The sequence below is a fragment of the Ascaphus truei genome, chromosome 1, assembly GCF_040206685.1.
Source record: "Ascaphus truei isolate aAscTru1 chromosome 1, aAscTru1.hap1, whole genome shotgun sequence".
NCBI lineage: Eukaryota > Metazoa > Chordata > Amphibia > Anura > Ascaphidae > Ascaphus > Ascaphus truei.
The window spans coordinates 193753662-193779403 of NC_134483.1; the positions used below are offsets into that span (position 1 = coordinate 193753662).

The window sequence follows — 25742 nt, forward strand, 5'->3', positions numbered from 1 at the left end:
AGGGGGAAGGGAGTCACAGGAGTCAGAGGGGACACGGAGTCAAAGGAGTCAGGATGGGCAGAGAGTCATATGAGCAGGGTTACCACCACTTCGGGTTTGACGTACTCACCTCCGGGCTACGGTTTAGCCCACCAATCTCCCGGTGGCGGCATCTCCGGCATTCTTCTCCTTCAAATTTCAGTGTTTCCTCTGCAGCTCCTTTCAAAATGGCCACGCGGCGTCATTTGACATTTATATATTATACCATTCAGGAATTGAACCCTAGATCATTTGACGCCGCGCTGCCATGTTCACTGCAGTTGGAGGGGTAGTTGCAGCAGGATGCCGGGAGATGCCGCCGCCGCCGCAGCACACCGCCAATTGAGGGATTTTTTTTTTTTCATTTTCTCCGGGTTGACCATCAGTTGAAGGTGGCAACCCTGCACAGGAGTCAGAGGGGACAGGGAGTCACAGGAGTCAGAGGGGACAGGGAGTCACAGGAGTCAGAGGGTACAGGGAGTCACAGGAGTCAGAGGGGGCAGGGAGTCACAGGAGTCAGAGGGGACAGGGAGTCACAGGAGTCAGAGGGGACAGGAAGTCACAGGAGTCAGAGGGGACAGGGAGTCACAGGAGTCAGAGGGGACAGGGAGTCACAGGAGTCAGAGGGGACAGGGAGTCACAGGAGTCAGAGGGGACAGGGAGTCACTGGAGTCAGAGGGGGCAGGGAGTTACAGGAGTGAGAGGGGGCAGGGAGTCACAGGAGTCAGAGGGGACAGGGAGTCACAGGAGTCAGAGGGTACAGGGAGTCACAGGAGTCAGAGGGGGCAGGGAGTCACAGGAGTCAGAGGGGACAGGGAATCACAGGAGTCAGAGGGGACAGGGAGTCACAGGAGTCAGAGGGGACAGGGAGTCACAGGGGACAGGGAGTCACTGGAGTCAGAGGGGACAGGGAGTCACTGGAGTCAGAGTGGACAGGGAGTCACAGGAGTCAGAGGGGGCAGGGAGTCACAGGAGTCAGAGGGGACAGGGAGTCACAGGAGTCAGAGGGGACAGGGAGTCACAGGAGTCAGAGGGTTCAGGGAGTCACAGGAGTCAGAGGGTTCAGGGAGTCACAGGAGTCAGAGGGGGCAGGGAGTCACAGGAGTCAGAGGGTTCAGGGAGTCACAGGAGTCCGAGGGGACAGGGAGTCACAGGAGTCAGAGGGGACAGGGAGTCACAGGAGTCAGAGGGTTCAGGGAGTCACAGGAGTCAGAGGGGGCAGGGAGTCACAGGAGTCAGAGGGGGCAGAGAGTCACAGAAAACACACACACACACACACACACAAAACAGGACAATCACTGAAAAACACACACACGTGCAACAGAACAAATACACACAGGACAGAGACGCACAGCCTCACTTCTCTATTGCCCAAGCTGCTTCCTCCTTCTCTGCTTGGCCACACCCTGCAGGCTCCTGACACTTCCTCCTGATTGGCTGCTGCTTGGGTAATGCAGCCAATCATGATAGAGGAAACTGCCCTGCTCTCTCCCTGCTCTGGGAGATTGGGGAAAACCTGCAGCACCCTTTTGATCCTCTCACGGAACCCCAGGGTGCTGCGGAATCCCGATTGGGAAACACTGGTATAAACTATAACACTTTTTTTTACCAGATTATGAGAATTTGAAATTCTTTAGAACCTTAAAAGGAGGCCGTGTTTTTAAATTGAGTACACCGTTTAGAGTGGTATAAAATTCTTGACTAGGGAGGATTGCACTTTTCTGATTACCAGAAGTAACTTACCTTGTCGCTTAATAGCTTGTTGAAAGCTTTCACTGGACTTTTCAACCAGGTGTCGACCTTGGTAATACGTTTGCTCGTTTCCAGCAGGGGGCATGAGCTAATTTGTGAACAAAATATTTGTGAGATTTTGTGGCGTATGTCTTAGATTTACAAACAGGTTTAACTCAAAGAAACAATTATATAGACTGTAATGGCAGTGAAACTGTGGAATTTACTACACTTGGAGACTGTGATGGCAGATACAGTAGAAACTTTTACGCAAACATTGGATGGGTACCTTCTTGGATATGGCATACAGCTTAAACCATAGGCAAAATATTGATGAACTAGACAAGAACAGAATCCCAGCCTTGAGCACTCATATGCCTCCTAGTAAGTATATGTAATAGGATAAACGAACATGTAATGTAATAATAGGAACCGATTTAAAGTTATATTTTAGTGTATCCTATTACATATAGTTACTATGAAACATATAAGTGCCCTAGAATGGGATTCCTTTCTTGTCTAGTTCATTCTTCTTCAAGTTATCTAGTTAACCCTGCCTTTTATCTGTTACAAATGCTGAGCGGGGTTCACATATAGTCTGTCGCAAAATATTGATGCAAGAATCGAAATGCAATCGACTGAAGATTTTGCCCCATTGTTTTTGTTGTTGTTGTTGCATGCCTATGGATTACTTTAAGTATAATAGGAGTAGAGAACCCAGTTTATAATCTAACTAATGGTAAATATAATGGATGCACGTCTTTCTTGTTACAATATTATTCCGTTACTATAAAATGTATATTTGATCTTTTTTTTTCTTACTTTGTTTCTTTTTTCTTCCATTTTCTCGGTTTTGTTCATTAACCATATTAGTTCTATGTTTTTCTTTTGTATTTGCTTCCTTCTAATAATACATACCTGGGTGTTGTTTCCTTGGTTTGGAAGCTGTGTTCTTAGTCTTTCGTCAATAATTCCTCCTGGTGGAGGCATCTTGTTTGGAATACTGTTATAATATTGAGGCTCTGTTGCTGACCCATCTTCCTCTGGCCACAAGGGTTCATCTAAACTTTGCATTCTACAAAAAGTAAATATATTGTACCATTGTGACATTCATTGTAGTTGACATCAGAATGTAATTAATTCTGTGTGATTATAACTAGACGTGTTTTCATTTAAAGCATCAGTATGAAATATTTTATAGTGGTTCTCAAATAACACTTTGGTTACCACTGTCCACACTAATTTTACGAGAAACTAATACTCCTCTCACAGATATCTGCACCTAATTTCCATATGAACAGGCTATTGGTTGGTAGCCCTAAAAATGTGGCCTGGCACAGGGCTCCGAGAAGTGGTTTGGGAACCACTGAAATGCACTGAAATGCCGCCATGCATTCTGATGGCTGAAAATGTTCTGCAGTTATTACTTTCTGCCTACATTTCTCATTCCCGTTATTTCCACATCTAACTTGAACTTGCTATTTGAAGGATCATGGAGTAGGACAATTTGTTTTAGTCTAAAAAAGTGAGAACATTTTGCAAATATTAAGTATTTGCTATATAAACAGACTTTAATTGTTATACGTTTACAGACTCAATTAATTGGTTAGCTAGTAGTGCTGCTATGAAAATAAATGAGTAACATTTGATTCTAGAAGGAAACGTGTCTACTAAAGGGAGTAACGTTCAATACCTACAGTACAGCCATTCTGTACTACCTTAACCCTTTTAGTGCTAGAGGAGCCAGCCATAAATAGTGTATATTACTGCAATATTTTGGAAAAAAATACAATTCGAATAATTAGAGGCATATAGAAAGTGTGTGTGTGTGTGTGTGTGTGTGTGTGTGTGTGTGTGTGTGTGTGTGTGTGTGTGTGTGTGTGTGTGTGTGTGTGTGTGTGTGTGTGTGTGTGTGTGTGTGTGTGTGTGTTATATATATATATATATCACACTTCCTATAATCCCTTGCTACAGTGGAAGCACTGTATGTTGGGCGATAATGGTGAAAGGCAGGGTTGCAGACCTGTCTAAGACATGCAAATGAGCACACAGTAACTAATGTGTGATATATATATATATATATATATATATATATATATATATATATATATATAGCAAATGGAAATATTACTGTATGCTCATTTGCATGTCTTAGCAGGTCTGCAACCCCGCCTTTCACCATTATCACCCAGCACACAGCAATTCCACTGCAGCAAGGGATTCTGGGAAATGACATGCAAATGAGCACACAGTGCCACCTTTTGCTTCAAAACCATTTTAAACATGGTTCCCTATAGGCTTAAGCTTGCTAATAATGGATAAAGATAACGTTATCAAACAATTGACACAAAAACATGATACTTTTTCAACATGTATTTATCCACAAATAATTAAACATTCAATATCCATATGTGAACCTTTAGATTCAGTACCCCTTGAGCAGCAATGACTTCAACTAAGCGTTTCCTGTAACTACTGGTCAGTCTATAATATCGGTTTTGAGGATTTTGGGCCCGTTCCTCGTTACAGAAGTGCTTCAACTCAGTGACATTTGAGGTTTCCTTGCATGAACGGCTCGCTTCAGGTCCTGCCACAACATTTCAATGTGGTTAAGGTCCAGACTTTGTCTAGGCCATTCTAAAACGCAGGATTTCATCTTCTGCAGCCATTCTTTTGTAAATCTGCTCATACAGTATGTTTAGGACTATTGTCTTGCTGCATGACCCACTTTTGCTTCAGCTTCAGCTCATGGATGGATGGCCTGACACTCTCCTCTAGAATCTTCTGATACAATGCATGGTTGTGTCAATGATGGTAAGCCGTCCAGGTCCTGAGGCAGCAAAGGAGCCCCAGACCATCACACTCCCACCACCGTGCTTGACGGTTGGGATGAGGTTCTTCAGTTCAAACGCAATGTTTGGTTGTCACCAAACAACATTTCTCATTGAGGCCAAAAAGTTCTACCTTTTGACTCGTCTGTCCAAAGAACATTGTTCCAGAAGTCTTGAAGATTGTCTATGTACTCTTTGGTGAATATCAGACTAGCGGTAATGTTCTTTTTAGAGAGCATTGATTTCCTTCCATGAACACCATTCTTGTTCAGTCTTTTCCTGATAGTTGAGTCATGAACGCTCAGAGTAGCCAAGGCGAGAGTGGTCTGCAGATCCTTGGATGTTACTCTGTGGTTCTTTGTGACTTCCTGGATGATTTGCCAGTTTGTTCTTGGAGAGATTTTGATAGGATGACCGCTCCTGAGTAGAGTGACTGTTGTCTTGAACTTTCTCCATTTCTCTGTCTGACTTTGGATTGGTGGAGCCCCAAATCTTTAGAAATGGTTTTGAAACCCTTTCTAGACTGAGATTTCGTTTGATCGTGGCATGACATGATTCCACACACTCCTATGGTGAAGACCAAACTCACAAAGATTCTGATCTTTATATAGGGTGGGGCCTCCCAAACTCACCCATGAAGCTCTACCTAATTATTTAAACACCTGATTCTAATTATTCCCTTTAATTTATCTGATAAAACCAACGTTTCACTTACTTTTCACATGCTGTGACACTTAATTACTCATTGTTTGTCTAATTCATACATCATTTTGTTTTCAAAAGACATGGAATTGGGTAATACAAACTCTATTGGATATTTAAGAAAAGACTAGTTTTGATTCAAGAAAACTATCATGGAAAAACTGACATTTCCGTAATTATCATTGGGGTTCAGAAACCTTTTCTTGCTAGCGTGTGTGTGTGTGTGTATATATATATATATATATATATATATATATATATATATATAACGGAAATAGCCGTGTTTAGTCAGTTGCGATAGTGCAGAATAAATTAGTTCTTCAGTATTAGGTGATACCTTTATTATTTGGACTATCAATTTATGTCATAGGACAAGCTTTCGAGAGTTCTCCTCAAGAGCATTTTCAGTTGGGTTCCTTTCTGACATAACAGAGCCATCTTTAACATTTTCTATAGCTTCCTGTGTACACAACCTACCAGCTTTCTTTTTCTTGTTCTTCTTTACTGGGGTAGATTGTGATACATCAGCAGTACTGGGCACACATTCTTTCTCTTTCTCATCAGTGGTAATGAATGTGCCCTTTATAAAGAAAACTTCTGCATTTTCCTTGCCGCAGTTGCTTGGCTCGCTGGAAAAAATATTTCTCTAGCTGCTGAGGCTGTCCTTTTCTTGGGGCCCCATAGGAGTCCTCATCATCATCATCATCATTGTCATCATATGGCCTGAAGGGGCAGTGTTTGGGGTGACCAGGTACGTTACACCATAAACACATCAGCGGGTCCTTTTGTGGGCCACGCAGGGTCGATCCTTCCTCAAAGGGCACTGCTTCGTGTGGCCAGGCATATTACACAGAAAACACATTATGTCCAGCATTTTTCCTTCCAGGCGTATTCTTCACAGTGACCTCTTGGAGGTGCTATTTCCTCTGTGTATCCTGTAAGCACAACTGGTCATACACAGTGGGACAGACTTTACTTGCAGAATTCGTTTTTTCACGTCAGTTGGGCGGCCATTTTAAATCCCTGCATTTATTTTCAAACCCACACTTTCCGCTGCTCATTGCCTTTTGGTGTGCCCACATTAAACTCCAATTGTGATGTCTCTGTTACAACGTAGGATCTTATGTCCCAGATTAAGGAAGGAACTGTAGTTTTTCTCTATATGGGGTTTATTTACAGGGATAAATAATACACTAAGATATGTTTTTTAAATCAATAAACCTTTTTGTTCATGATTCCCCATCTCCTTTTGTGAATGAGCAGTGCATCGGCTTTTTTCCATTATTCTCGAGTGGAATCTTTATTCTGACCCAAGGAAAAGAGTGGAACACTCACGAAAGCCTGACCTATAATATCAATTATTAGTCCAAATAAAAAAGGTCTCACCTAATACTGAAGTACTCATTTATTCTGCACTATCGCAATTGGACTAACACGGCTATTTCCGTTATATAAAATTAAAAATGTATAGACGATACCGTTATGTGGCTAACTAAATGCTTTTATTTGTGCGAGCTTTCGAGATACACTGATCTCTTCTTCCGGCGATGGTACATTGAATAAAGCAGTAAGGTTAAACTTAAAAACAGTGCATATTCTGTAGGAATGTTATCTATGACTGAAACCTAACACCCCCCCCCCCCCCCTGTGTAGTATACGATTTATGACTTAAGGTGTTAAATAGTCCCTGAATGTTAGTGATGTATGTATGTATGTGCCAGGGTCTCCTAGACATCCTGCCTAGCCATAGTTCCTTTCCTTGTCCACCGGGTGTGTTGCTGCTTCTGTCTGCTCTGGGGTTTCTCTGCCTGTCTTCTTGTTGCTCCTCTCTCTGTCTTATAGTTCTGCTTCCTGTTAGTACCTTGCCTTTGTTTTGAGTCAGACTCTATACCTATGCCACAGCTTCTGTTCCTGTACCTGTTCTGCCCTGTGTTGGAGTTCTGTACCTTTAAAGGCCCTTGCTGATAATCTGGCTTGTCCCACTTTGTTCCCTGGTCTCTGTCCCTGCTCCCCTGCCGAGTTCCTGCTCCTGTCTTCCTGTTGCCGAACCTCTGCGTGTGCCACGACAATCCTGCTTCCCACATGCCACCGACCCCTGCTTGCCCACGACGATCCGAATTGCTGCTTACCACCGACCTCAGCCCGTTACCCCAACAATCTTACCTGCTCCCGCTGTTCCGGCTACCGAGGTCCTATCCGCCACAGGAGTCTCCCGTGACAGTATGTATGTATGTAAATATAAATTGGTAAAGAACCCACAGTGTATACACTGCTTTACAAAAGGTGTGTGTGGAGTGGGAGTGTATATCAATGGTGTGGGTAGGTGAGGAAATGTAAGAGGCTGTAGTATTACTATAAATGTGTGTAGATACTATGTGGTCTCTATCGGAATATAGGGATGGAATTACAGAGTATTTGTATGTGTAAAAGACAGCTGTGTGTATGTACATGGCCTAAATCTGTATATATAGCGCAGTATGTATGGACATGGCCTTTAGCACTCATGGGAAGAGAGGTCTCTCATGTCAGTAGTGACTCATAAAACTTCGGTCTCGGTTTAGGCCAACGCTAAGTGTCCCGAACAGTTGCATAAACTATAATTCATGCAACCGTCTCTCTTTCGATGTTCTAAGATTGCCTTTCCGTATGGCCACCTTCAGATCGTTCATCTTGTGGCCAGAGTCAGAGAAATGTTCGCCGACAGGACTGTCTCTTGTTCCGTGTGTGATGCTGTGGCGATGCAGATTCATTCTCTTGTTTAGGCCATATCCCATCTCACCTATGTAGTAGCAGCCCCCTGGGCATTTCATGCACATGATGAGGTACACGACATTGCTGGAGGAACAGGTGAACCTTCCGTTGATTTTTGTACTCCAGATTCCTGTGTGGTATTTGTATTGTGCCTGCTGTGTGGAGCATTTCGCAGGTTTTGCATCTTGCGTCCTGGCATGGTCTTGTCCCACATTCAGTTGTACTGTTGAATACTTTACTCCTCACCGTAAAAGCATTTCGTTAGCCACAGAACGGTATCGTTTATTCATTTTTTATTATTAAAGCTCGGCTAACACGGTACTGATACCTCTAATATATATATATATATATATATATATATATACACACCCACATATAGTGCTTTGTCATATATAATCATCATATTCATCCCTTGTCCATATACTGCTAGATGAAGGCTTCCCCTATGTTCTTCCAGGTACTGCGGTTACATGACAATCTTCTCCATGTTGCTCCAACAAATGTTTTGATTACTTTTGCTTGTCATCTTGGTCTATTAACATCCCTTGGAATCCAGTAATGTGCCATCTTTGTCTAACGATAGTCATTTCTTTTTGCAATATATCCAGTCCAGTGCAATTTTAATTTATTACCCCTTGTGACTTTTGTTTGCTTCGGACCCATTCATTCTTTTTTCTCTCTCTTCAAGTAATACCCAGCATAAATCCATACATCTCTCCATGCTTCTTTCAGTTGTCTGAAGCTTCTGAATTGTCTTTGCATTTACGGTCCAAGTTTTACATTCATATGTGAGTACAGGCTGAATACTCTTTCCTTTTGAGGCACAGCAAAAGGTGCCCTTACAAGATTGTTTATTCCAAATGTGCTTTATTCCGTCTTTATTTTCCTATTGATCTAATTTGAAAGCTTCCCATTCATTGATACTTGCCTGACTTATTCTAGTTCTATTCCATTTATTTCGCTTCTTGTAAAGTTGACACATTTGTCGAATATCCTTTTGGTCTTGCTGAGGACCTGTGAGGATTCGCTCTGCAGCCAAGACGGCCACCGGACCAGGTTGCTCTTGCCCTACCTAAGATGCCCACCAAACTAGGAAGTCACCCTGAGTCTGATTGTCAACACCGGCTCCAGGGCTTTAAATAGCTGCCCGTTGCTCTCAGCCAGTGCCTGTGCAAAGTTTTGCTATACTGGGTGTGCTCCCTTGCTATTGATCTTGTATGCGACCTCTGCCTTATACTTTGCCTGCCTCGACTTCGGAACTGTGACCTGACCATTCTTACCTGCAGCTGCCTTGACCCAAAACAGGACATCACTACCCATGCATTTCAAAGACTCTGATCCCAGGCCAAGGTCAGCGTATCACTCCCTACCTCTGCCCTGCAGCTTCGTATCCTAACTTGTGGACAGCAACGTAACAGGTTCATATGGAGACCCACCTTCTTACTTGCTTTGGTGAGTACTCTGATTTATTGCAGGAGGTTTTCTGGACTTGTGGCAAAAATAATGACTTAATCTGCAAATAGTAAGTATATTAAAGTATTCATTGTTGATTTTGAATCCTTTCTCTTCCCGAGTCAATGTTTTGAACAATTTAGGACAAACCTTCGCAATAACTAATATACATAATCTAATAAGCACACCCATTTATATACATCACACATAAAGGATGAGAGAAACAAAATAATTCTATCAATAGGCAGGAGTATTCCGAGCTTCCTCTAGTATTACATGGGTGCGCATATTACATGGGTATTACATGGGTGCGCATATTACATGGGTATTACATGGGTGCGCATATTACATGGGTATTACATGGGTGCGCATATTACATGGGTATTCCATGGGTGCGCATATTACATGGGTATTACATGGGTGCGCATATTACATGGGTATTCCATGGGTGCGCATATTACATGGGTGCGCATATTACATGGGTATTACATAGGTGCGCATATGCACATACTAGACATTGTGCAAAAGCCTATGGATATGACACGTCACATAGACAAGCTCCGCTACTTTAGCGCTTAAAGCTTAATGGACTCATCAACTAATTTAATATGTTTATGCATCTAATAACTTCAATAGATAGATAGTCATATAGCTTCCTTTCCTCTTACAATTTAAATGTTTTTATAGCATCACTTTTTTTGCTCACAAATTGTCATATACTGGCGATTCATGTTGGTGCTTCGCTTGATGTTTACATTGGTTGCCTAGCAATGCTAGGAGCCCACACCTGACCAGTTTTTTTTCCCGGGCCTGGAGTATGAGGTGGCATATATTGTCGTTCCTTCCAGTGTTTCCTTGTGCCTTGAGAAAGGCCCTGGACAGGACCAACACGTCGATCTAATAAATTCACATTTTTGCTTTCATCAAAAAGACCTGTGAGTGCTGAGTTTGGTGTTCTGTGTAAATTCACTGCAGCTTTAAAGAGGATGGGTTGAAAAGCTGTACAAATGTAAAAGCTACTTACCTGTCAGGAAATGCAGGAATCTTAGAAGGACATTGCAAATATTGTTTGAAGCGTAGTTCGAATGCTTGCCCAATAGTGCTGATAACATCTTGGGCCAGACCGTCACAGCATTCCAGTATATGGCAAGCTACGGCAAACAGAAAAATAAGTGATCAGATGTAACTGTATCTTGATTGTATGGTATAAAATTAGCATATCTTTATATCTCCTGTAACTTCCTATTTATGTCCTCACTGTGTTCTTTCATATTCGGGGATTTCTCCTGGTCCAAACCACAATTTCTTAATTGTAGTTGCTGTACCTAAACTTCTAATATCACATTTATCTCTTTATTGAAAAAGATCACTAAAGATGACACTTCTGTAGCTCTGAAAACTAATGCCCAGCAGCAACAATGAGTAGATGTCATGCTAATCTGTATCAAGAAAGAGAGAAAAAGATCCTCCTTGAATGCACTCGGATAGGCCAGTGATTGATGATAATGAGTGTATTTAAAAACCTTTTAATCACAAGAGAAGGTTTAAAACAGGATTGTATAGAGGGGCATGGTATATATAATCCAAGGCCAGCCCCTAATAGGCAAACCAAACAAAATCGTCCTCACTTGAGAGGAGATGTAAGTATAACAACACCTTAATGTGGAACTGTGTCGCTCAGACAATCCCCATTACTATAATACCAGAATAGACGGCCCATAAGCCATATGGAAATCCTTTTATCAATAATTCAATGAACCTAAAATGGTATAGGTCATTGAAGCTAAGTCTGGAAGGGTGATTATCTTACACTGAATGGACAGATGGTATATATCTGGATGATGTCCCTAGTCCACTTAAGCGGTGTGTACAACAAATAAACAAAACATGGTGAAAACAATAACAACGCAACAAAGATGATCATCATAAAAATGGAAACTCAACCACCATATGCATGAGACGTGCGTCAGGTGACTACGAGCGTGGTGACGTCACCGCATCCAAGATGGCGCCTCCGCGGCTGTAGCTGCTGCCTCGAGACCGGAACACCCCTCCCATGGTATCCTGTAGCCGTTCCCTTCTACCTACGATGGTGTAATGGCTTCTATATGCACCCATGAGCTAAGTAGCACCCCTATCAGGACCTGAGACACTTTTATGTCCTGATATTCTATTGTGCATCATTATGTTTGCTATGTTTCCATTTTTACCATAGCTACCATTCAGGTCACCAGCATAATATATGCACATAAGGGAGGGAGGTGTAATCAGGGGTACTGGTCACTGACCATGATCAGCCCTAGCAATCTATATATGATATTTATCTGCTTAGAGGGAGACTCAATATGATTTATGAGTCAGGCTGTTCCTTACCCCGTGTACCTATCAGTAACTTATAATTATTAGGTCTGATTAGTGTTTATTACCGGACTCTAGAGAGGCTACCTGTGATTTTGATCTCTGCATTAAACATCAATCAGTACACAGAGGCTATAACTGGATACGGTCTTTGAACCGTGCCTCAGGGCGTTCTCCGTTAGCACACTTTGTGCTTGCCCTCTGCAGAGCTCACACACTATTCAGCTACGCATCCCACTACTACATGCATGAGGCTATAACTGGATACGGTCTTCGAACCGTGCCTCAGGGCGTTTCCGTTAGCACACTTTGTGCTTGCCCTTTGCAGAGCTTACACACTATTCAGCTACGCATCCCACTACTACATGCATATGGTGGTTGAGTTTCCATTTTTATGATGATCATCTTTGTTGCGTTGTTATTGTTTTCACCATGTTTTGTTTATTTGTTGTACACACCGCTTAAGTGGACTAGGGACATCATCCAGATATATACCATCTGTCCATTCGGTGTAAGATAATCACCCTTCCAGACTTAGCTTCAATGACCTATACCATTTTAGGTTCATTGAATTATTGATAAAAGGATTTCCATATGGCTTATGGGCCGTCTATTCTGGTATTATAGTAATGGGGATTGTCTGAGCGACACAGTTCCACATTAAGGTGTTGTTATACTTACATCTCCTCTCAAGTGAGGACGATTTTGTTTGGTTTGCCTATTAGGGGCTGGCCTTGGATTATATATACCATGCCCCTCTATACAATCCTGTTTTAAACCTTCTCTTGTGATTAAAAGGTTTTTAAATACACTCATTATCATCAATCACTGGCCTATCCGAGTGCATTCAAGGAGGATCTTTTTCTCTCTTTTTTTCAGTTATATTTTTCCTCTTTTGCACCGGCATTTTGCCTGACATACTACTAACTACTCACTTACCTGCTGATGCGGGAGCATCCCCTACCCCTCCCTTTTTCCCCTTTCCCATCCCTGGATTATCTAATCTGTATCAAGCCATGTATTAGTAGAAAAGAGTTATGATAGTGGAAACAATGGTTGACGCACATGAGAAATGTTCCATTGTAACATACAGACAAATTAAAATACAGAGAATACTTATACACTATTAGAATAAAAACACCTGACATGGAAGTCAACATCATGAGTAAGGGATTAAGGGCCAGAATGAAAAGCTTGCAATTTATGAAGTGTCTTTCAGATATAAAGATTAATGCATTATGATTATAGTTTATGTCGAAGAGATTAAGTAAATACATGTACAGTATAGAGGGTGTGCCTAGACAATAGAAAAGCTTTATTGAGATGGAGGGTTTTCAGGTGAGACTCTAATACAGGAAAAGGGTGTGCTAGGCAAACATTGGGGAGTTCCAGAAATACGGGCAAAGATTAAGGAAAATTTCAGGGGTAGAAGAGCAATGGATACAAGTGTGACAGAAAGGCTAGGTACTAACACACATGCAGAAAACATATCATCATGTTCGTGAACTAAAGCATATCTATATGGTGCATGCATTCAGATCTCAACTAATTGAGACGTTACCCTCTTTTGTTCCCTTTTTATGAGCCAACATGGAATATTATTCTATCTGAGAAAATGATAACTATGAATCGTTACACAAGATCCACAAAGCTCTGTTAAGTCACCTAATGGAACGTTAACCTAACTTAATGTGGTGTTACCTGTACATCTATCCAGATATACAGTATTTACACGCCTGCATGCGTGTAAAACCACAGTTATGTTTAAGGTATGATTTTACTGACATAGCACTATTTCCTGGCGTTATTTTCCTCTGCTCTTTCTCAACTTGAGCTATAGACCTATTAGAAAGTCTGGATCAGAGTAATGCTAAGTTGTGTGTCACGTCAAGTTATTGGAGGATGTACACAACGTTATGCTACAATAACATGATGTTAAGCTTATGCTAATAAGATATAGTATGGCTGTTGTTTATAATTAGCTTTGTTTTAGGTAAGGTCACAGGCCTGATTTAACAAAGGTTTGTGGATCTGGGCCCTAGCTCAAAACGGAATAAGTGCCACTTGTATCTATTATGGATAATGAACCATAGTTATTAACCATGAGATGCCTTAAAGCACTGCTTAGTAAATATGGCCTTTTACAGACCCCTCTATAAGACTATAAGGTGTCTTCCTGCACGGAATTCTTCTGGAGTACCTCTGCTTAGTAAATATAGCCCTTTAAGCCCATTCATTTGGATGGGGCAGTAAGGTGTGTTCCAGCATGGCATCTAATGAAATCATATCTCATTTAAATGTGGAAAGATAAAAAAAACTGCAGTCTATAATTTGAAAAGCAGCCACCAGCTACATCTATTATATCTGTACCATCTTGTTTAAATTGGTGCCTTTTTTTGGGTACTAGATTAAATTATCTGCAATACATTGCATCTTCTAAAATTCATGTCAACACATGCTTCTAAAGAGGCTAAGTTAACAATAGAAGAGTCTTACCTCTACGATTAACAGGATCTTTTGCTACATAAGCAACGTAGTCTGTTGCATCCTAATGGGCAATAAAGTAGTAAAACGTTAGTCTAAATGCCAATAGTTTTATTTCATGTTGTTACAATATTAGGAGACATAGATGCAAAGGGAATCTACTAATTATACTTTTTTTTTTTTATAGCAACTTACACTTACAAACTCTTGGGGCCTATTCTATAAGGCTTCATAAAAAAATCGCTGGGCCAGTTGCGCCGCCATTTTTTTGGAGCGTTGCTATCACAGTATTCAGAAAGCCTCAGTTACATGTGATGGCAAACTGCCCAAAACGGGCGAGTAGCCAGCGATGTGATGATCGCCTCTCTCAAAAGGGCTCACCTGGCGATTTGTCCCAGCTGCAGAGAGAGCTGCCTCTCTCTGCGCATATCTCGCCAGTGATCGCAAGATTTTTAATACATTTTTTAATACTAGTGTATGTGAGCAGGGGGTCTCCGGAGCAGAACCGCATTGATTTCAGGTCCAGGGACCCCTTGCTACCCAAGATAAAGGCCCTGTTATGGGGTGCTGGTATCTCCTAAGCATTTAAATGTCTCGTGTCACGTGACCGTGGGAATTAAATGCATAGGAGATACCGACACACCATAACGGGGCCTGTGTCTCGGGAAGTAGGGGTTCCCCAGACCTCAAATCAACGCGATTGTGCTCCGGAGACCACCTGCTCACGTACACTAGTATTAAAAATGTTATTAAAACAGCTTCATTACCTTAGTGGGTAGTGGGGGTGGGTGAAGGTGGTATTTGGCCCTTGGTGGCTGTTTAGGCCTTTTGGGGGGGTTGCGGGTGGAGTTATCCCCTTCATTACCGTAGCAGTTGATACCGCTAAGGTAATGAGGGGTTAACACCCCCCCCCCCCAACACATACAGTAATGGGCAAAATTACTTTTATCCACATATGGATAGTAGCTCATTTGTCCATTCAAAATCAAACATTAACAGCCAGCATAAATAAAGTAAATAGAACTTTCTACTTACCCCTGACATGATGATGGGCGTCCTCATCAGCATACTCCAGGTCCATGTCCTCTGTGGGCAGCAAGAGTACATGAAAAAATACAATCTAATGGCCCCATACCCCATAATCACCTTAGCAATTAATAACGCTATACTAATTTAAGGGGTTAACATCCCCCTCCCCTGCTACCCACCCGGGAGGCCTAACCACCCACCCAAGGGCCACTATACCCACCCTCTACCCATTGATTGGTACAGCAGTGGTATATCATACCCATTTAATATGGGTATGATAAGCCACTATAGCAGTCAATGGCCAACCTATTAAAACCATCAAGCACAACAATACACAATGATTAAATAAATAAACAAACAAGCAAATAAACACCACAACAATAATAGAACTAAAAAGCCTCAACTACACATCAATAAAATTATTCTGACACCAAAACCGTTAAAGAATAAAAATTATAGTATACCAAAGTAATAGAATACAATTAAAGAAACACCAAACCAACAAAACAAATCAAGAAATAAAACAGCTAGCCAATCCACAAATGTACTAAAAACAAGCCATCCAAATTCCAAACAATTTTATCAAAACAATAAACAGAAAAAATACCAATCAATACAAAACAAGTATTTGCCAAAGAATGCATTGCCTGTCACTGTATTTATCTGTGACAGTATTTATACATTGGCAGTCAATGGGCAATGAAAAACATAAAAATAACTAAATACAATCAAAAAACCTGAAAAAAGACATTTACATACATTCAATATTTGACTTACCTTTAGAAGTGTTCACCCTCCGAATCTCGGCTATCAGGAAGCTCTCGACCCGTGATGTCATCACCCACAATCCGTCTCCATCCTCCTTAAAGAACAGCATCAGGTAAAAAAAAATCTTCTTTCTTTGATCTTCTTTGACCATCTTCTATCTTCATCTGTCATTAATTTCTTCTTTTCTTTAATCTTTTTTCTTTCAATCCAAAACCCCATGTTAAATCCACAATGGATGTTGTCCTGTTGTCATCTTGAGCTAAAATGTGATGTCACATTTTAGAGTCAGATGGTACAGCTCCAATCCGATTGGATGCTGTATCATGAGCCCGCCTCTTTTTTTTTTTTAAGGATGTGACGTAATCTCCAAGACAACCCAATTGGTTCCTGTACCATGTGTTATGATACTTTAGTTTAAAGGATGTGACATCATGCCTTAAAGTGATGTCACATCCTGTTTAACTAATGTGACATATCACATGGTACAGGAACCAATGGGATTGTCTTCAATCCGATTGGCTGTAATACCATGTGATACGAGACATGTGGTTTTAAAGATATGACATACCTCCCTTGGAGATGACATCACATCCTTTAAAAAAAAAAAAAAGAGGTGGGCACATGATACAGCGTCCAATTGGATTGGAGCTGTAACATTTGACCCTAAAATGTGACATCACAGGCCCTATTTAAGATCTGTTCAGTCTCATTTTAGCTCAAGAAGACGACGGGACAACATCCGTTGTGGATTTAACATGGGGTTTTGGATTGAAAGAAAGAAGATTAAAGAAAAGAAGAAAATAATGACAGATCAAGATAGAAAATGGTCAAAGAAGATCAAAGAAAGAAGATTTTTTTTTTTTTACCTGATGCTGTTCAAGAAGGATGGAGACGGATTGCGGGAGATGACGTTGCGGGTCGAGAGCTTCCTGATAGCCGAGATTCGGAGGGTGAAGACTTCTAAAGAGAAGTAAAATATTGAATGTATGTAAATGTCTTTTCTCTTTTTTTTTTAATTGTATTTAGTTATTTTTATGTTTGTGATTGCCCATTGACTGCTAATGTATTAATCGTGTACAGATAAATACGACAGGCAATGCATTTTTTGGCAAATGCTTGTTTTGAATTGATTGCAATTTTTTCTATTTCTGTTTATTGTTTTGATAAAATTGTTTGGAATTTGGATGACTTGTTTTTAATTTAATTATTTGTTGGCTAGTGCTTTTATTTCTTGAATTGGGTGGATAGGTGTTTATTTAATTTTATTCTTATGTTTTGGAATAACATAATTTGTATTCTTTTGCTGTTTTGGTGATAGATAAGTGTTATTCATGTGTACTATTAGGCTTTTTTAATTCTTTATTTGTTGGGGTGTTTAGATGCTTGTGTATTTCTTTTATTATGGTATATTTTTGGCCTTAATGATATTTTTTAGGTTGACCATTGAGTGCTATAGTGGCTTATCATGCCCATATTATATGGGTATGATATACCACTGTGCCAATCGGTGGGGCCGGGGTGGGTGGTTAGGCCTCCCAAGTGTGTAGCAGGGGACGGGGGTTAACCCCTTAGTTTCTATAGCAGTTATTAATCACTAAGGTGATTAAGGGGTTAGGGGCCATTAGATTGTATTTTTTCATGTACTCTTGCTGCCCACGAAGGACATGGACCTGGAGTATTTTGATGAGGATGCCCTTCATGATAGCAGGGGTAAGTAGAAAGTTTTATTTATTTTATTTATGCTGGCTAATGTTTGATATTGAATGGGCAAATTGCTATTATCCATGTGTGCAAATGGATGGGCAAATTGTATTATCCATTGCTATTATCTATGTGCTATTATCCATATGTGGATAATAGTTATTTTGCCCATACTGCACTGTATGTGTTGGGGGTAGAGGAGGTGGGTAGTAGGGTTGTTGTGTATATTTTTGTTTATTGTGGGTAGAGGGATTGGTTGAAGGGGGTAGTAGCCCCCAGGATGGATGTTTAGGCCTACCGGGTGGTTGCGGGAGGGGTTAACCCCTTCATTACCTTAGTGGTATTAACTGCTACGGTAATGAAGGGGTTAACTCCACACGCAATCCCCCGCAAGGCCTAAAAACCCACCAAGGGCCAAATACCAGTTTCACCCACCCCCTCTACCCACAATAAACATGGCACTGGTAGATAATCCCTTCATTGCTTTAACGGTTTGCACACTAAGGTAATGAAGTTGCCTGTAAATGCATTTTTATTGCATGGGATTCATGTCAGGGGTCTCCAGTGCTGATATTAATGGGTATCAGCTCCGGAGACTCCCGGCGTCAATCCTATGCAGGAAAAAAATCTTTTTTTTTTCTAAGTCCACTCTCGCCGCCTTCTCAGCAGCTTCTCCCCACTTCACGCCAACTTTTCCTGCCGTGAGGATTTTAGGAGAAACTCGCCATTCCAGAGCTGTGATTCGCCTCAATAAGCTAATCGAGGCTACTAGAATTGCACGAATTTCAAAACCTGCGGAAAAAGGGCTTATCGCCCCATACCCGGCAATGTGTTTTGGACGGCTGCAAAAACTGGCGATTTATGCCTTTATCGCCCACATATCAAGGCTTACAGAATAGCAGTAGGCATTTTGGCCGAAAAGGCCTTGATAAGTGGGTTATCGAGGCTTATAGAATAGGCCCCTTAGTATACTAAGAAGGTGGAACTATACACAAACATCCCCAAAACTGTGTTAGTGTTATACGTCACAGATTTGCAAATGTCTTCAAAACAGCTTTTAAACAAAAAAAATAAAAAAAATCTAATTTTGCGGTTTGGGAACATTTTCTCAAAAGTTTACCCATTTTGCCGGATCTTACTCCCTTTTCAACCGAAATATAGAGAAAATGACTAAAGGGTCACGTGACCTTATACATTGACTGTTAATATTTAGCAAATTTATTTTGCAACATTTCAGCTGGTTCGCATACTTTTGTGACAAATTTGAACATCTTCACTATCCAGTGCTACTTTATATATCAAAGAAAACATAAACAATATATATAATTATTAAATAATGAGAGAAAGTGGTTACTATTGGAAAATGGACTCTACTTTCCCATACTTATAAAAATCGGAAGTTTATAAGAAAAGCTCCTATGTATGATTTTTTTAACTTGCTAATACCTTACTAACCCAATGCATAGCACAACAATGGTCATTGATGATCTAATTTCCCCTCCCTTATCCCCGTTACTAGCTTTGACATGTGGATTTCTGATTTGTACTCTAAGCAACAGGATTTGTCTGTCACACTGACTATTGGGTAAAAAAACACCAAGTCTTATTACTTTCTGAATATGGTTTACACTTGCCCAAAGATTGAAGTGTAGTTCCCTAGCACTCAATATCTGCTAAGCAGAATTCTGCTTAACTCTGTGGCTCAACTTTAAAAGGCTTTACTATAGCCACACTAAATATTGTAAATCCTTCTGAAGTAAATGGGCTTACTACACAAGTTGCAGGTAAAGCTGCTTTCTGAGTAAGACTGCATTGAACACACTATTGTCTGGATACCCTAACATGCTCTGTTATCTTTTCTCCTCTCTGTTCTCTCTATCTCTGACCATATAGTCCATGCATTCTCATTTGTAAGAGAACATCTCCCCCTGGTGGGCAGTACCTAAATCAACACACACAAACTCAGAAAATTAATAATGTACACAGGACACCAAAATTATTTTTCTATCCATCCATCAGTGCCTAAATTCCCTAATCTCCAGCGATACCTACCATCCAAGTCAATAGCAGTTAATGCACAATCGAGCTCCTATGCCCTTTAACTGAGCTTTGTGAATCCCGGTCTAATGTTTCTATATCCCCTGTTCATTTAAGAATAAAACGAAAATAGCCGTGTTAGTCCAGACCCTTGCATGTCTTCAAACACCACTTTCTCACCCTATCTTATCTCTGTTTTCTTTTTTTTCTGCTTGTTTTAGCCATAGATTCCTTTGTTAATCAGTATTTCTGACCTGAGCAAGAGAGGAGAACTCTCAAAAGCTTGTTCTATGACATAAATTGTTAGTCCAAATATAAAAAGTATCACCTAATACCCCCAGGACATACTTGAAAACGAGAGGTAACTCAGGACTCTGCACTGTTCATTTAATGTAACCATGTATTTGTAACAATGTATTCTTATCATAACTCTGTGCCCAGGACATGCTTGAAAACAAGAGGTAACTTTCAATGTATCACTTCCTTGTAAAACATGTGATAAATAAATATCAGAGATCTGTGCACTATATTCTGCCTATCTTACCAGAATCTAACACCAAGGAGCTGTCCAATCAGCATTTTTAATTATTTTTTTTTTAACAGGAAGCAGGGGGGTGGGGGGGTTGGGGTCTCAGGGTTTCCTGGAACTGAAATCAACGCGATTCAGCTAATAGCATATTTAAAAAAAAAATATATATATATATATATATATATATATATATATATATATATATATATATATATATATACACTGTCACTTTATTAAGAAGCAAAATTGCTTGCAGAAAATCATGTAATTTTGTTGTCTTTCTGGCATGTACCCGGAGCAAACTAAGGGCAATAATAATGAATAAGATAGTGTAGAACACAAAAGGAACTGTGGGACATCCTGAGAGTGAGTTACAATCTAACAATAGTAAAAATATTACACTGTAAAACAAAAGAATGACTTACCGGGTCACCACCAGATGCAAAGGAAATAGACTGCATGTGATGATTTGCTATAATCTGTTTGTAACAGAAAAGAATCAGTTACAATGTAATGATATAATACAATTGTAACATAAATATAAAAAAAATTCCGGTATATTCAGCACAACACATTTCAATTGTGCATGCTTTTTCACGATCCCATTTTCAGTTCATTTGTTGATAATAAATATTCTCATAATTAAGATTAATTCAGTTATTGAGTAGCAGTTATAGAAAAGGTTTGGGCATGTAATCAATTTTGAGCTAAGTAGCTGCATCACAACTTGTGTTCACTTTTATTTTCAAAGTGAAATTAAAGAAAATTAGTTTACCCCAATTGATCAAACTGTGCAAAAATGCAGATCCACGCATACTTTATACCACTGGAGAAAAAAAAACGCAAGTGATAAAGCAGCTATAAATGCTACAACAAACGAGCTACACAGACATCAGTTAATTAGGCGAAGCTGTTATATAAGTCTTGGGGGTTATGTATAAAAAACACTGCAATTTTCTCCAAACACGGCGCAAATAAGTGCTTCTTCATTAATGTGTAACATATGAATGAATCTTTCCAACTTTGCTTCTTACATTTGGCATACATGTCTTTGGAACAGAGACTAATCCCAATTAAACCTGTCAGATTTATTTGGTGCAAAGAAAGTGGACAACTGCACTAGTTATAGGAGCAAATTTTGATAAAGCTCATTATAATATTGCGCTAACGCTGCCCTCCCCTAACTCGGAACAAATCACCTTCAAACATTTACACAGTCATGCAGAGTAAAAAAAATGATGCAATTGTGTGTGTATATTATTCATATATATTATATATTTTATATTGCTAATCATGTAATAAACATTATAATGGAAAATGAGTCAAGCACACCACAAATTGAAAGAATTCAATGAGTAGGAAAAAAGGTAATTTTAATGACTTAGAGTTATAGTAGCTTCCAGGATGCTACTATCACTGCTTTAAGTCATTATATATATATATATATACATACAGTGTTCGACAAACCTATACATCTGCACGCCCCGGGCGAGTGCATTTAACACCGTGGCGAGCTCCTATTGGCCCAAGCAGCACACGTGGGGTTTTTTTTACATTTTTCCCGGCTCACGCTGCTGTTTAATTTCCCCCACTTGCGCTGGAGGAAAAAAAAAAAAGCCGGAGGCAGGTTCATGTTGTTGCAGGAGCTTATCCCTCCTCCGGCTCCCTGAGCAGTGCTCTCCCTCCTCCCCCGCCTCTCTGAGCACATTCCTCCTCCCAGTAGCAGCCAGAGAGTGCCTCCGCAGGCCCCCGCATAGACCCAATGGCCCCCGCATACCTCCCAATGCCCCCCGCTTACCCCCAATGGCCCCCGCATGCCCCCACATACCCCCAATGGTCGCCGCATACCCCCAATTGCTATCGCAGGCCCCCGCATACCCCCATTGGCCGCCGTATGCCCCCGCAGGCCACCTCAAACCTCCGATGTCTCCCGCAAGCCGCCGCAAACCCCCGCAGCCCCCTCATACCTCCGATGTCTCCCGCAAGCTCCTGATGTCGCCCGCAGTCCCCGATGACTCCAACATACCTCCGATGGTGAGCGGGACTCCCGGCGCCGTTTCTGGTAGTGTGTGTGTCTGTCAGAGTGTGTGTGTGTGAGAGAGAGTGTGTGTGTGTGTGAGAGTGTGTGTGTGTCTGTCAGAGTGTGTGTGTGTGTGTCTGTCAGTGTGTGTATGTGTCTGTCAGAGTGTGTGTATGTGTCTGCCAGTGTGTGAGTGTGTGTGTCTGTCAGAGTGTGTGGGTGTGTGTGTGTGTGTGTGTCTGTCAGTGTGTGTGTCTGTCAGAGAGTGTGTGAGTGTGTCTGTCAGAGTGTGTGTGTGTGTGTGTGTGTGTGTGTGTCAGAGTGTGTCAGAGTGTGTCAGAGTGTGTGTGTGTGTGTGTGTGTGTGTGTGTGTGTGTGTGTGTGTGTGTGTGTGTGTGTGTGTGTGTGTGTGTGTGTGTGTGTGTGTGTGTGTCTGTCAGAGTGGGTGTGTGAGAGTGAGAGAGTGTGAGAGTGTGAGAGTGTGAGAGTGTGTGAGAGAGTAGGATGACTGACTTGGTCTCTCTCTCTCTCACCCTCTCTGTGTGTGTGTCGCTCTCTCTCTCTGTGTGTGTGGCTCTCTGTGTGTGTGTCTCTCTCTGTGTGTGTATCGCTCTCTCTCTCTCTGTGTCGCGCTCTCTCTCTCTCTCTCTCTCTCTCTGTGTCGCTCTCTCTCTCTCTCTCTGTGTCGCTCTCTCTGTGTGTCGCTCTCTCTCTGTGTGTCGCTCTCTCTCTCTGTCTGTCTCTGTGTCGCTCTCTCTCTCTGTGTTGCTCGCGCTCTCTCTCTGTGTGTTGCTCTCTCTCTCTCTCTCTGTCGCTCTCTATCTCTGTGTCACTCTCTCTCTTTCTCTCTCTCTGTGTCTCTCTCTCTGTGTCGCTCTTTCTCTCTGTGTGATGCTCTCTCTCTCTCTGTGTGTCGCTCTCTCTCTCTGTGTGTCAATCTCGCTCTCTGTGTGTCGCTCTCGCTCTCTGTGTGTCGCTCTCGCTCTCTGTGTGTCGCTCTCTCTCTGTGTCGCTCTCTCTCTCTCTGTGTGTCGCTCTCTCTCTGTGTCGCTCTCTCTCTCATTCTCTGTGTCACTCTATCTTTGTCGCTCTCTCTCTGTGTGTCACTCTCTCTCTCTCTCTCTCACCCACTATCTGTCTCTCTCTCACACTGTCTCACACTCTGGACCTGGATATCTTACTTACCCTATATATCTTAACTGCCCTATATCTACACCGAAATAACCTATACTGCTTACTTCCAGATCTGACTCAAGCTTCACACAGGAGACATCGGAATCCCCCCTAACCCAGAAGACAGGTAAGAAACACCTCACCTCCAACATATAACATTGCGGGAATGAGGTACCTAGACTGCGGATCAGGTAAGATCACACACACATACACACACATACACACATACACACACACACGTAACAAGGACTAATTGTAGTATAATGAAATACAATAAATAAACTTATGTCAAAAATGAATGTTGTTCTTACTAGGAATTTATTCAATTTATTTTATTTGATTTTTTTAAAGCGGGTTGGGGGCGGGACTAGGGCAGGGTTGGGGGTTGGGGGCAGGGTTGCCGGCGGGACTAGGTGGCAAGTAGATTTTTTGTTTGGCGAGTAGATTTTTGGGTGATTTGTCGACCACTGTATATATATATATATATAAACCATACGATACCGTTTGAAGAGAACTCTCAAAAGCTTGTCTTATGACATAAATTGTTAGTCCAAATAAAAAAAGGTATCACCTAATACTGAAGTACTCATTTATTCTGCACTATCGCAACTGGACTAACACAACGACTATTTCCGTTTTATATATAATACAGACACACACAAACACACACACACACACACACACACAAAATTGAAGGGCACAGATCAAGCACCCAATAACAATAAAAAGCAGTGCAATAAAGTGTTCACAGCAAAATCACAGAATCATTCAATCTGTCCCTATTTATTAGTGTAGCTCAAAGTCTGAGGTCCCACACCAGATCCTCAAGAGGAAGACAATGTTCAAACAATGACCCAAGTACATCTGGTGAATAGGAAGAGAACCATATAGTGAGGTCTACCTTAGTGATGAAAAGTGTAAATTGCTCTATATAGTAAATATAGTCACAGTAAGTGAGTAAATTAAAGACTCCGGTGAGAAGTGGGTGGCGAGCAGCTAAATGAGGCTTCAAATCACCAAGTCTTTCGATGGAAAAAGTTCTAAAGAATACATTCAGAAACAGAACATAGTAAAGTACTTTTAGAAGATTAAGTCCGCAAAAAATGGAAAGCCACTTCCAATTTGGCAGTAATAACAGGCATGAGGGACACATGCCAGCACAGAGATACAGCATAAGTTACTTGACGCCACGTTGTTTCCGTGGTGTGGTCTCAACCACATGGTATGCAGATCTTTTCCTCCTCGTCTGCTCCTGATGACGTCTTAGAACTGTACAAAGCTTGTGCACTCACACGGCTGTAATACGGATTTCAGCTGTTTGCTCTATGCTCCCAGAGATCCATCGACAGTCCTTAGAATTAAGCCTATGCATTTCGCTTCACAAAGCTTCTCCAAGGGTTAGGATAGCTATCCTTCCCTCAAATCCTTATCTCACTGCCTCAAAGTGGCGGGAAAGTGGCAACAGGTGTTCAAAAAGATGCATAGTGGCTCTTTGGCAAATAGGTTCAACTATACTATAAAAGCTTGAACAATATAATCAGCTAATGCGGGAAAGGTAATTGCCAACATGCAAATTAATCCAGCATGGCAAGTAAGACTTCAACTCCTAAATATCGAAAACACTGAAAAGCAATGGCCCTCATTCTCTGGAGGCCGAATTATCCCTGGGCTTCACATCGTGCAGGAAAAAGATATGAAGGCAGAGGATGCTAAGAATCCCCAAAGGTTAAACAGAGCTGTAACTTAAACCCTAGTCTGGCTATCTACAACTTCTGGACTCTCTCCAGTGAAGTAGCACTGCAAGAACTAGAACACAAAAAGATTAAATTAAATATTGTTGACCTTAGGGAAGGATGTAGAAAATGAAGGCTTCATTGAGTACAAAAGCAGGCACCTATTATATTATATTACAGAGGTATAGAAAATGAAAAAATTGTTGGAGTAGGCTTCATCAGATGTAGAAACAACATAGTAGAGTAGAAAGGTTTATCGGAAAGAGAAGAATTATACAAGTTTATTCCCCAACATCAAGTTATATGGGCAATGAATTGTAGTACTTCTACCATGAAATCAACCAACTTAACAAAGGAAATTGTCACCTCAAGATCAACATGAGAGATGTTGATGCAAAGATTGGTGCCTAGGAGAAAGACGAAGC

General features: G+C 41.2%; 1 protein-coding gene across 2 annotated transcripts in view; it reads right to left on the reverse strand.

Annotated features, from left to right (window-relative positions):
- Positions 1-25742, reverse strand: part of SHC3 (SHC adaptor protein 3) — a 194472-nt gene that overhangs the window by 20526 nt on the left and 148204 nt on the right. For both annotated transcript variants that reach the window (XM_075599838.1, XM_075599828.1), the window contains 5 exons: positions 20817-20870; positions 14340-14391; positions 10510-10636; positions 2668-2824; positions 1762-1858 (listed from right to left, as the gene is read on the reverse strand). In XM_075599838.1, coding sequence (XP_075455953.1) covers positions 1762-1858; positions 2668-2824; positions 10510-10636; positions 14340-14391; positions 20817-20870 — 487 coding nt within the window. The remainder of the gene's footprint in view (positions 1-1761; positions 1859-2667; positions 2825-10509; positions 10637-14339; positions 14392-20816; positions 20871-25742) is intronic.